Source organism: Brassica napus, unplaced genomic scaffold, assembly GCF_020379485.1.
Source record: "Brassica napus cultivar Da-Ae unplaced genomic scaffold, Da-Ae ScsIHWf_34;HRSCAF=63, whole genome shotgun sequence".
Lineage (NCBI taxonomy): Eukaryota > Viridiplantae > Streptophyta > Magnoliopsida > Brassicales > Brassicaceae > Brassica > Brassica napus.
In genome coordinates, this window is record NW_026016430.1 from 175,541 (window position 1) to 187,725 (window position 12,185).

General features: G+C 34.7%; 3 protein-coding genes across 3 annotated transcripts; 2 read left to right on the plus strand and 1 right to left on the minus strand.

Annotated features, from left to right (window-relative positions):
• Positions 1–306: 306 nt before the first annotated feature.
• On the plus strand, positions 307–2,118 carry LOC125603555 (tropinone reductase homolog At2g30670-like). The gene is made up of 5 exons (XM_048774469.1): positions 307–424; positions 534–741; positions 853–1,069; positions 1,533–1,639; positions 1,739–2,118. The coding sequence occupies exons 1-5, from the start codon at positions 360–362 to the stop codon at positions 1,928–1,930; spliced, it is 789 nt and encodes a 262-aa protein (XP_048630426.1). The 5' UTR covers positions 307–359; the 3' UTR covers positions 1,931–2,118.
• A 1,042-nt stretch (positions 2,119–3,160) lies between these two features.
• LOC125575237 (serine/threonine-protein phosphatase PP1-like) lies at positions 3,161–5,388 on the plus strand. Its single transcript, XM_048774459.1, has 4 exons — positions 3,161–3,524; positions 3,935–4,494; positions 4,574–4,798; positions 5,115–5,388. The coding sequence occupies exons 1-3, from the start codon at positions 3,299–3,301 to the stop codon at positions 4,745–4,747; spliced, it is 960 nt and encodes a 319-aa protein (XP_048630416.1). The 5' UTR covers positions 3,161–3,298; the 3' UTR covers positions 4,748–4,798; positions 5,115–5,388.
• Positions 5,389–6,530: 1,142 nt separating this feature from the next.
• On the minus strand, positions 6,531–8,205 carry LOC106436170 (probable protein phosphatase 2C 24). Its single transcript, NM_001315853.1, is given in 3 exon segments — positions 6,531–6,962; positions 7,447–7,767; positions 7,858–8,205. Coding segments are annotated over 3 exon segments (1,101 nt in total).
• Positions 8,206–12,185: the final 3,980 nt, after the last annotated feature.

Genomic DNA, 12,185 nt, shown 5'->3' on the forward strand with positions numbered 1-12,185 from the left:
GAATATTAGGAAACGACATAATCGAGTCCTAAAACTAAAAGTAGAAACTCGAGCACTTGAAAATTTATCATTACAGCCAAATTAATTATCAAACTCAAAACTAGTTCACACCAAAATTAACCAAACTACTATTTCAAAAAAAAAAAATATGTATTTTGCATATTACTTAATATATACCCAGTTGCTATTAAGCTATAAAATTTGGTTTACATTATTTATTTTTGATTATTTTAAATAATGTTTAATGTTTCCACACCTCAAAAACGTCATTACCTACGTATATTTGATTTACTTCGCCTCTATAAATGTTATTTGGCATCTGTGCTCATTCCTACTCACATGCAAAACAAAACAAAATAATGGATAAAAGATGGAGTCTTCAAGGCATGACTGCTCTTGTAACTGGTGGAGCCAGCGGAATCGGGTTCGTTTTTCTACTCTCTAGCAATATCATTATCATATCTTTTCCCATAGCTACGTCCTCTTTTCTATGTAATGTCGATAACCTTTTGTTAAATTGTGGACTGTTCTAGGCATGCCATAGTAGAAGAGCTAGCTAGTTTTGGAGCTATAATCCATGTATGTGACATATCCGAAACACTGCTCAATAAAAGTTTAAGCATATGGGAAAAGAAAGGGTTTCAAGTGAGCAGTTCAATATGTGATGTATCCTCTCGTCCCGAAAGAGAAACACTGATGCAAACCGTCTCAAAGATGTTCGATGGCAAGCTGAGCATTCTTGTAAGTTAATCATAACTTTTTTAAATATAAGTATATTCTTGAGGGAAAAATACCTATTAAGTAGTGGCATATATAGTGATTTTTGTTACTCTTTGTTTTTGTTCAACATAGGTGAATAACGTTGGGGGAATTCGCCTTAAACCAACAACAGAATATGTGGCAGAAGATTTCTCGTTCCATATTTCAACAAACTTGGAATCTGCTTATCATCTTAGCCAGCTTTCACATCCTCTTTTAAAGGCTTCTGGATATGGAAGCATTGTTATGAATTCTTCTGTTGGAGGGGTTGTATCTATGGAATGCGGATCCCTCTATGGTTTATCGAAAGGTAGAAACTTAGAACTATGGAATATAAATCAATAACAATAGACATAGTAATCTTGTGAATTTCTGTAAGGTTAATGTTGATTTATTTTACGTTAATAAGTTGGTTTAGTGTTGTGTGTCAAAATTCAGAGCTGAAATGATAAGATAGATATATATATATATATGTTTGTGTGTGTGCATTATTTTAGATCTCGTCTTCATTGAAATAAGATTCTTAACACAGCAACAATTATTGTTAAAAAGATACAAAAGATCCTAGTGTCAAAATATAGCTCATGCTGTGTAACATATATAATAATATAAAGAGTGGTATGTCCGTTAGTTACCAGAAGTATCGTATAGTAACAAATTCATACAAGAAGACGAGCATGAAAGCTTGTGTGGATTTATTACTATATGATACTTTTAGTGGGTAAATAGTTCGTTTACCCTCTAAATGATTATATATCTTTTTATTTGTACAGGAGCTATGAATCAACTAGCAAGAAGTTTGGCGTGTGAGTGGGCAACTGATGGCATAAGAACCAACTCTGTTGCTCCTAATTTTATCCTCACTGATATGACTGCACCTGTAATCAATACCACCCTCCAGTAGTTGTTCTTATCTATTATTTTCCAGTTACACTTTGTACTTATCATTCTTATGTCCTATAATCTTGTGAATAATCAGGTTCTCGGAGACATTTGTTACAGGAAGAGTTTGTTTAGTAGAACTCCACTTGGTCGCGCTGGAGAGCCAAAAGAGGTTGCATCACTTGTGGCTTTTCTTTGTCTACCTGCAGCTTCATATATTACTGGTCAGACCATTTGTGTTGATGGAGGTCTCACTGTCAATGGTTTCTCCTATCAGCCTAAGCCTTGAGCCATACTGGGTGTGTGTCTGAAAAATTTGTCTGTGCAAATAAGAAGAAAGTGATCCTTCTGTAGGAACATTATCTCATTTTCCATTTCCACAAGTTAAGGAATCGATGATTCTTTTTACTTTGTTTCCTATATATACATATATAAACCATAAAATAATAATGAATAAAGACAGGATAACTTTGTTTTTTTAAAAGAAAGTGTTCTTATGTTTCGTGACTCGTGTTAGTGTGTTGCTACTAACCATCGATTCCTTTTAACATTTTTTTTTTGAAACATAAATTTAAATTTACTTTAATTTTCAAACTCAATTCTTTCTGTTACAGTAAAAAGAGGTAATGTACCATTCTCGTTGATTGAAAAGATAACTACACAAAAAAGTAGATAAGCAAGATAGTTCTTCATGAGAAAATGATACAGCAAATTCAAGATCAAGCTCGAATGCATCGATAATATCTTCACAATAAAACCGGACAGCTAAGATAGTCACATAAAGAAGCGACTTTGAGAGCAAACTATCACCATCGTAAAATACATAATTAGTCTCGATTGCATCTTTAGGCCCAATACAAACGACTACACAAGATGAAAATCAGTGATAAAGCAAGACTTAAAGTTCGATAATGAAACCAAAAACGATATCTCCTTTCATGGAAAGGAGGAATGGTGGTATAAGGTGCTTCTCGCTAGAGACGGTGAATATGAATCTAGACCCGATGAACCCACCGATAAATAATTTCCAAACAAGAGATATAACAATAAACAATTAGAAGAGATTCCACTAAACTCACTAGAAATTTCTGAGGAGCTAACCCAAACATTCAAGATCTTTATAATTGAAACAAGACCTTTAATGGAAAAAAAAAACGATTAGGAATCTTTTAGTAGCAAGTGTTTAGGATATTAACACAAATCACTTAACAATGTTCTTATAAGATTGTTTAAAAGATTTCTTATAAACCAAAAGATGTTCGACTGTATTCTTTCTCTTTTGATTTACCATCTACATCGCTTACAACGATTTCACAAAGACTCTTCACAATCCTACACACTTTTATCATTCAAAGGATTACTAGAAAGGTGAAAGCAAAGTCATGAAAATTTGCGTAATTGACTGAGCCTTCTAGAATAAAGCCCAATTATTAGGCCCATTAGAAGTTCTGAAGAGGCCCATTAGGTGGACTGAAAAAACACTCGTCTCGTAATAATAAGGGAAGAGTGTCACAATCAATAACTACACAAAAAGGACCAATGAAATCAATCTGACAGAACCGGTCGTCTCTTCTTGTCTCCCTCTCCTCCTCGCAAGCTCCACAACGCCGAAGGCAAAGAGCTTCACAGTTGAAATCTCCGCTCGTTTTAATCGGAGATGGCGGAGAAGCCGGCGCCGGAGCAGGAGCAGACGAGAGCGATGGAACCGGCGGTGCTCGACGATATAATCCGGCGATTGGTTGAGTTTCGGAACACGAGGCCTGGATCGGGGAAACAAGTTCACCTCAGCGAAGGTGAAATCCGACAGCTCTGTGCCGTCTCTAAAGACATCTTTCTCCAACAGCCCATTCTCCTCGAACTCGAAGCTCCCATCAAGATCTGCGGTCTGATTCTTCCCTCTCTTTACTTTTTTAATTCTTTTTAATTTTTGTTCTCTTTCTGTTCTGTTGTTATTTAGTAAGGAAATGGTTGGAAGTAGGTTTTTAATTGTTAGTGCATGTTGATGTAACAATTGGTAGTTTTTAAGTTGTAATTTCGAGCATTAATGTTGTTTTGGCCCTTTTAAATTGGTGAAAAATGATTTTTTGAGTTCAGAACTCTAAAATCAAGCGAATGGGTGGTAAAATGTGGAATTTTAACGTGAAGTTTAGTAGTTACGTTATAAGACTTGAACAGGATTAAGAGTTTTGACATGTTCTTTTTGAGGTTCGTTTTTTGTATATATGTTAACTAGTTTAAGTTACTGAGTTTTGATTGGTTCTCATGATATAGAGTTCTGTCTTTACTTTTACAGGTGATATTCATGGGCAGTACTCAGACCTATTGAGACTCTTTGAGTACGGAGGCTTCCCTCCCGACGCCAATTATCTCTTCTTAGGTGACTACGTCGACCGCGGCAAGCAAAGCCTTGAAACCATATGCCTACTCCTAGCGTACAAAATCAAGTACCCTGAGAACTTCTTCTTGCTGAGAGGGAACCATGAGTGCGCCTCCATCAACCGTATCTACGGATTCTACGACGAGTGCAAACGCAGGTTCAACGTCAGGCTCTGGAAGATATTCACGGATTGCTTTAACTGTCTTCCCGTGGCCGCCTTGATCGACGATAGGATACTGTGTATGCACGGCGGGATCTCCCCGGAGCTGACGAGCTTGGACCAGATCAGGAGCATTTCGCGTCCCTTGGATATTCCTGACTCGGGTTTGGTGTGTGATTTACTTTGGTCGGATCCTAGCGGAGACGTCAAGGGCTGGGGAGCGAACGACCGTGGCGTTTCGTATACTTTTGGAGCTGACACGGTTGCGGAGTTTTTGCAGAAGAATGATATGGACCTTATCTGTCGTGCCCACCAGGTCTTTCTTTAACTCGTGTTATCTCTTGTCTTTTAGTTACAAAACTGTGCTAGCTTGATCTGAGTGTGTTTTATTTTAGGTTGTTGAAGATGGGTATGAGTTCTTTGCGGAAAGACAGGTTGTTACTGTGTTTTCAGCTCCCAACTATTGCGGAGAGTTTGATAATGCTGGCGCAATGATGAGCATTGATGAGAGCTTAATGTGCTCGTTCCAGATTCTAAAGCCGTCTGATAAGAGATCCCCATTTCAATGACAACAATTATCCAGTCACCACCATGCTTCAAATTAACAACACTCCAAAAAGGTAAAACCGTTTTACTTGTTATAGTGAACCTCCTTCTACATATCCTTCTTCAGGTTTAGCCAGTTCACAGTATTTGGCTCTTGGTTTTCTGCAGTTTATATTTGCTTCAGGATAGTGAAACTAATGGCAAAAATGAAATATTTTTGAAGTCTAACCTACCTTTTATGGTGTTATCGCATACATTTTACTCATGTTGATTATAATTTGATATGAGGGACGAGTATTAAATGCAAATACATTAAGAGTTGCTCACACTATTCATGACTGTTGTTATGTAGCTCTCAGCTTTTGATTTTATGTTTTGGTATTTCTGCAGCTGAGGAGCTAGAGCCAGAATTTAATGGCGAAGATAGGCACATTGCGTAGCAAACACGGAGACGGTCTCGAAACAGAGTAACAACTCAGGTTTCTGCTGTGGTGTGTGCGCTTTTATATCTTCGTTCTACTAGATTCTCATTTGTACCCTCTCTTATTTTTCTTATGAAAACCCAAAAACTAGTCTTAGTTTCTTCACCATAGCTCGCAGATTCTTGTATGATAATAACAAAACCCACAAACCCATAAATTATCGCCAGCTTTTACGGGTACTATTCACCAGCTTTTTCACATATGATGTTAAATGAGAAAAAAAAAACTGTGTAACTGAGGGTTAACAATGAAAAGAGTTTGTGTGCTGGAAAGAAGACAGAGATCTAACCAATAAAAAAAATTTGTATCAGACAGAAACAACCAAACCCAAACTCCAGATTCCTCTTGTTGTATCTTTCTCGCACAAACCTTTAGTGCTGCAAGTTTTTGTTATTATATCCAAAGCAGCCCCTCTAATTTTCTTCCTTTGTATTGGCGGATAAGATCAAACCTATCGCTTCCTTGAAAGAGAAACACCATAAATCTATCAGAATAGTTTTGCTTACAGTGCTGACTACCATCATCGATTACTCTACTCATCAACTCTTTGCTTACATGGACTGGTAGATATCTCAACTCTGTTTCTTACGTAATTGACTTGCAGCACCAATCCATGGACATGTAAACATGTTTGTTTATGTTACTTCAGGATCTTTGGCACGAACAAGGGTTAGAAAAAAACTGAAGGCCTAAATCAGGTTTCAAGAGAGAGGTCTCACTCTCAAATACTCTCCCTTCTGTTTTGCCTCTTAATATTAAAATCTTAGTCATATGAACATCATTTGCACCAGCCAAAGCTGTTGGTCTCTGATAATCTAAAGACAATTTCATGTTTGAATCTTCCTTACCGTTTGTCTTAATCATTAGTTACATCTACTGGTCGTAATTGCATTTAGTCGTCTATAATATCCAATCTCATGTATTTGCCTTGCGGCACAGAGACAGCACCTCTTGCATGTATTTAAAATCCTAAAAGTATAACTCCATTCCTTGTGTATGCTCTTTGTAGTTTTTTTTCTTGATAAAATTTTTTGCAGCTCTCTTTAATATCAAAATGTTTTTTGCATGTATAACTTAAATTAATTATAATCCGTGTGAGAAACATTTGATTTTCTTCAATTTAATTACTATTACACGAAAGAGTTTCAGGAATGAGAAGAAAAAGCTACTCATCCCTATAAACTATTAACCCTTTTGCCACAAAACCGGGTTAAATTGTTTGTTGTATACCTTCACCCATTCCAAGAACAACCAAAAAGAACTGAAAAAAGGCAAGTTAACTTAAAGCTGCTGTCTTCGATGGGAGTGTCAAGTAGTAAAAGGATTAGTGTCCAGTGACGTGTCCTTTCCTTCTGAGATCAATCACAACGACACTCACGTTGTCACCACTGTGTCTCGCCAACGCCAGCTTTGTCAGCAATACTGACGCTTCCATGCACGCTTTGTCCGAGATTGTCTCCACCGCTTGTTCCGGAGTACCTCGCCGTCTCCGACCACCACTGAGACACATACGCGCCACCGAGCAGGCTGTCTCGTTTGACACAACGTCCCATAAACCGTCGCTGGCTAGAATAAGGCAGTCATCGTCCGTCCTGTCTGTAACCGTTACCTCCGGTTCACAAGTCACGTAAGGTTTCAGATAGTTGTCTCCTATGGCTCGTGACATCGCTAAGACTCCTAGAACTCTCGGACAGTCCCAGTATATGACTCGTCCTCCAGCTCCTTCGATTCGGTCCAACTCGTCTGGACGGTCAGGCTGTGTTTCATACAAACTTTTGAGTCAAATCTAGAATTCTGATTATTACCAAAACACACGAAAGTACAAAACAGAGCTTTCCAAGTGATCTATGTTGTTTGTTAAAAAAAAAAGTGATCTATGTTCAGTGTGGATCTTGAGATTTATAAATATTTTAAAATAAATCATTTTAATAACTTTTCTTATATATAATCTAGAGATCACAAAATTTATAAACGTTACTCTTTCAAATTTAGGAATCAGATAAATATATTTCATTAGGTTTAACCCATGACCGGCCATGTCTATGTTGGCTTGTATCGCTAACGAAAACAAAATGAAGAAACATGAGTTGGATATTCACTAGGGATCAGTGTTCGAATCTTCCTACTGCAGTATTAGTATTGTTTGGTTACCCTAGATACCTTCAGTCACAAGAAAGATTAGATTCCTGGCATGTCTCTAGATTAGTCTCATGTAAAGACAGAAATAGAAAGATAGTAACCTTGTGATCTGTCGATAGAGGGAATGGTTTTCCATTCCGGCAGAGAACTGCTCTGGAATCGCCGCAGTTAGCGACGACGATCTTATCCTGCGTAATGATAGACACGACGGCGGTTGATCCGACCGCATCACAATCCGGCGTCTGAAGCTCGCACTTACATTTCGCACTCACGACTGATTCACTCAACAACACAACCTCTTTATCCATGCGAGTGAAGCTACGCTCCATCGTCTTTCTCCACTCGTCCTCCTCCTCTTCCCTATCAGAGTTTAGCTCCTCTTGCACCAGCTTGTGAAGTCTCTCCCTACACCTCGCTGCAACCTGAATAACGAAAACGGCGTCGTATAAGCTACAGCTGATTTTTACTTTTTTGTGAGTTACATACAAGTTTGGAGATAGACAACGACGTACGTGGGAACAACCGTGACCGTCGTAGACACCGAAGTAGTGTTGAGGATACTCCGAATGAGAAGAAAACGAAGGATGAATCGCCACCGCATCTTCCATCTCTCTTCTTCTACCGCACACCGAAGAAACGCCGTATCTCGGACTTGCCTCCGTCACCGGAGACTCACCGGAGACGTTCTCATTTCTCACCGTTAAAGCCTCCAGTTTATTACGCTTAAAGTTTTTCTTCTCCCATTCTTCTTGCATCGCCACCGTCTTATCCATCGGAAACCTCTGCCTCCTCCCTGAATGTAACGGTCTTGATTCATACGCCGACGCATCGGTCACAACTTCGTAACATATATCTGCCATATGTTCGATCTCTTTTTTTTTTTAAATAAAGAAGAACAAGAAACTGTTTCTCCGATGAACAAATAAAAAGTTGAATGTTGTTTAGGTTACTTGCACGTGAAGAAAGACTAGGAAACGAATCAATTGAACACAATAATATTGTTACTACTACACGTTGCTCCACTCTACCTCATTTATACACAGCTCTGCCTCTTCATAAACTACTTTCAGTTTTGGTTTACTTTTTAAGAACGTGACGTACTTAATGTTTTAATCTGGACCGTCGATGCATAGAGTACGGTTATTTAAAAATAAGCCACGTAAGCGTCACGAACTAGTGCGAGACTCGTGGTCCAATGAAAATAGGACAGGAAGATTTAGAGCAAGTTCCTTTCGCGCCACGACTGGTGCTGGTTCTTCGCTTCAAGAATAGCTTTTCCCCCAAATACATCTTTTGTATACTGTATTTTAATACCTAAAATGAATTTCACTACGTTAAACTTCGTATTTGATTACCATTCAAGTTTAAATTTCTATATAAATTATGTTTACCAATCAATACCTAACAGTGCCGATGATGTTTGTGTTTTCTCGTAGGCAGTAGACACGTAAACAAAGAAAACCTTAATATATATAAAGATAACCTTGTATCAATTATTATTGTCTTCATAGACCAGTGAATCATTGGAAATTTAATATTTCGGACAGTTAATCAACTTTGTTGTGATGGCACTATGAGCAATTTTAAAATATCGAAAAATTTAATTTGAAAATGTGTTTTTGGTCCACACGTCGTCGAGATGAAGTTGGCTTGAGAGAGAAAATGTTAAAGCTTTATACAGTTTGAATTCTCATTGTTCTCCTCTAGAGCTAATGAATTTATCATTTACATTTTTAATGGATATGAATGATTCAGTGACAACTCAATACAGCTAATACACCCACACAAAAAACATGTGTTCTTGGGTTCACAGGTTCACCGACCAATAGGAATTAAAAAATTTATATTTAGTTTCTTTAAAAAAAATTATCAATTTATATTATGATTTTAAAATGAAAATAAATAAAAAATAATACTAGCTACAAAAAAAATAAAATATTTTTAACGCGTCAGCAAAACATTAAACCCTAAACCCAAAAATTTTAAATCCTAAATCTTTAGGTAAAACTTAAAACTTTGAGTAACCAAAGACCTTTAGATAAATACTAAACCCTAAATCAATAACACTAAATTTTAAAAACACTAAACCCAAGGATTTAGGGATTAGGATTACGGGTTTTTAAGATTTAGTGTTTTTGATTTAGAGTTTAGGATTTATCCAAGGGTTTATGGTTTACCCAAGGGTTTAGGATTTAAGATTTATCGTTTAGGATTTAGTGTTTTGCTGACAGCGTTAGTAATATTTTTTTATTTTTTGCGACTAGTACTATTTTTATTTATTTTTACTTTTTTAATTTCAAAACCATGATATAAATTGATATTATTTTGTTTCCTTTTTTAAAAGATACTGAATATGAAATAAGTAATTCATATTGGTTGGTGAATAACTCTACAAAAAAATACTTATTCTTGTGTTCACCTCGTAAGGTGAACCTCTAGGTTCATCAACCAATATGATTGAATTATTTCATATCGAATATCTTTAAAAAAAATAAAATATTGTCAAAATATATTATTTTTAAAGTAAAAATAAAAATAAAAATAGTAGTAATTATTAAAAAAAATTAAAATATATTTTTAACATCGTCAACAAAACACTAAATCCTAAAACCAAAATTCTAATCCCTAAATCCTAAACTCTTGGGTAAACCCTAAACCCTTCAATAAATCTTAAACTCTAAATTAAAAATACTAAACACTAAAAGACTCAAGGGTTTAGGATTTAGGGTTTAAGGTTTAGTGTTTTTATTTAGAGCTTGATTGTTTTCAGTTTCTGAAATGGTTTCAGGCTTTTGTTTTTGAAAAACCACTTTTTTTGGCAATCAAGATTTGGGAAAAAAATGATTTCTTAAAATCTAGGGAAACTAGTTTCTTAAAGTTATCAAATATTTCTACACAAAAACCAAAAGCTGTGTTTTCTTAGATTATGGCCAACTTTAATTTTTTTAAAAATGATTTTCTTTTAAAATATTTTATTTTAAAATTTTCCTTTTATATTTATTCCATGTTTATCTCCTATTTCAACTCCCACACATTTGTTTCACCATCATGTTATCAATGAAACTATGCAATAAAGCACTAAAATGAAAGCAATTAAAACTAAAGTTATAAATAACTCAGAATGACAAATGGGGGATGATTATATTCATGTAGTTTCGAGTTCCACAAAAATATTCGTTAAAAAAATTAAGTTATTGGAGTTTTATTTAGCTAAATTAGATTTATAATTATTTAATTAATATTTCATACTATAAAATTAATTATAACTGTTAATTATTATTATTATACATGTATTAGATAGTCATTCTAAAAAAATAGATAGTCATTTTATTTTTACCATATTTTAAAATTTTAAATATTTTTTTTTAATTTTGTTTTACTAGCTATTAATTGTGTATTGTTCTGAAGATATAGAATTAAAGTTATTTTAAATATAGCTATTACTTTTTATTCTATAATATATTTTTAAAAAATTTAATATAAGTTAATTTATTTTAGTGATAATAAAAAACAATTAATGGTGTCTTGAAGAAAGATTTTCTATTTATACATATTTTAATTCAAAAAACAAAAACCAAAATCTAATGTCACCAATCAAGCTTTTTGAAAAATACTAAAATCTACAGAAAAATCAAAAACTAAAAACTAAAACCAAAGTCTAAAAACTAAAAACCAAAAACTATAATCTAAAAACTATGCAAACAATCATCACCTAGAGTTTAAGATTTATCCAAGGGTTTAGGATTTACCTACAAGTTTAGGGTTCAGGGTTTAGTGTGACGTTAAATTTTTTTTTTTAAATATGTTTTTGTAACTACATTTATTTTTATTTTTTTATTTTAAAAACATAATATAACTTACAATATTTTGTTTTATTTTCTAAAACATATCGAATATAAAATAATGAAATCCTATTGGTTGGTGAACTTTTAGGTTCACCGCGTAATACTCCAAAAGAAAGAACAATAAATAGTTATAAAATATTTTTATCACCAAATTACATAGTTTAGTTAAGAGAACAAATATGTAAAGAATATTTTGTTTACATGCCTTAGATTTCGAGTTTTAAACAAAGAAGCAAGTTGACAGAAAGAAAAAAAAAAACAAGGAAGCATGTATAAATGTGTTTAAGGCAAAGCGAAGCCCCGCAGGAAGGATATTTTCGAGTCTTTAGAATTTAGTGGCACCTCCGTCGACGCAATTGTGTTGACCTGTTATATATGAAGCCGCATGAAAAGAAATGCCACAAGCGATGAGACTTCGTTTGCTTCCCCAACACGTCTCATCGGTGTTTTACTCTCCACTTTTTATTTACTATCCTAGTATCGCAGAGATTTTTCATGTAAAGTAATCAAAATTCACTTAGTATCCTAGTATCGGAGAGATTTTTCATGTAAAGTAATCAAAATTCACTTAGTACGAAAAACAACCAAAACCTTCTTATAAAACATAGTAAAAATAATATCTTACATTGCGATACAATGGACATCCTAAGTTAACCCTTATCATATGTTGCCACTTTTCCACTCAAAAGCTATATATAAGTTTCTAGCCAGCTGATTCATAGCTCCTGGAGAGTATCCAAAGATTATGTTTTCTTTTGATTACCCTAACATTTCTGAATATCGTTAGGGGTTTTCATAGGTTTTAATTAATGGAGAGTTTTTTTGGATTAGGGTTAATTAAGTATATCGTTTTTTACTATCATAACATCTCAAAAATGAGACACATTTTTTACATCAGAAACACACAAAACAGATTATAATTCAATGTGTAAACATGTTTTTATACCCAACGTATTCACAAAAGTGTATCATTCAAATCAAGCTTTATATGTAGT

Coding starts and splice junctions, on each gene's coding strand:
- LOC125603555 (XM_048774469.1), top strand. CDS start 360: ATGGATAAAAGATGGAGTCTTCAAGGCATGACTGCTCTTGTAACTGGT. Junction 425..533: donor GGTGGAGCCAGCGGAATCGG/GTTCGTTTTTCT, acceptor GGACTGTTCTAG/GCATGCCATAGTAGAAGAGC. Junction 1,640..1,738: donor TCACTGATATGACTGCACCT/GTAATCAATACC, acceptor GTGAATAATCAG/GTTCTCGGAGACATTTGTTA.
- LOC125575237 (XM_048774459.1), top strand. CDS start 3,299: ATGGCGGAGAAGCCGGCGCCGGAGCAGGAGCAGACGAGAGCGATGGAA. Junction 3,525..3,934: donor AGCTCCCATCAAGATCTGCG/GTCTGATTCTTC, acceptor TTACTTTTACAG/GTGATATTCATGGGCAGTAC. Junction 4,495..4,573: donor TTATCTGTCGTGCCCACCAG/GTCTTTCTTTAA, acceptor GTTTTATTTTAG/GTTGTTGAAGATGGGTATGA.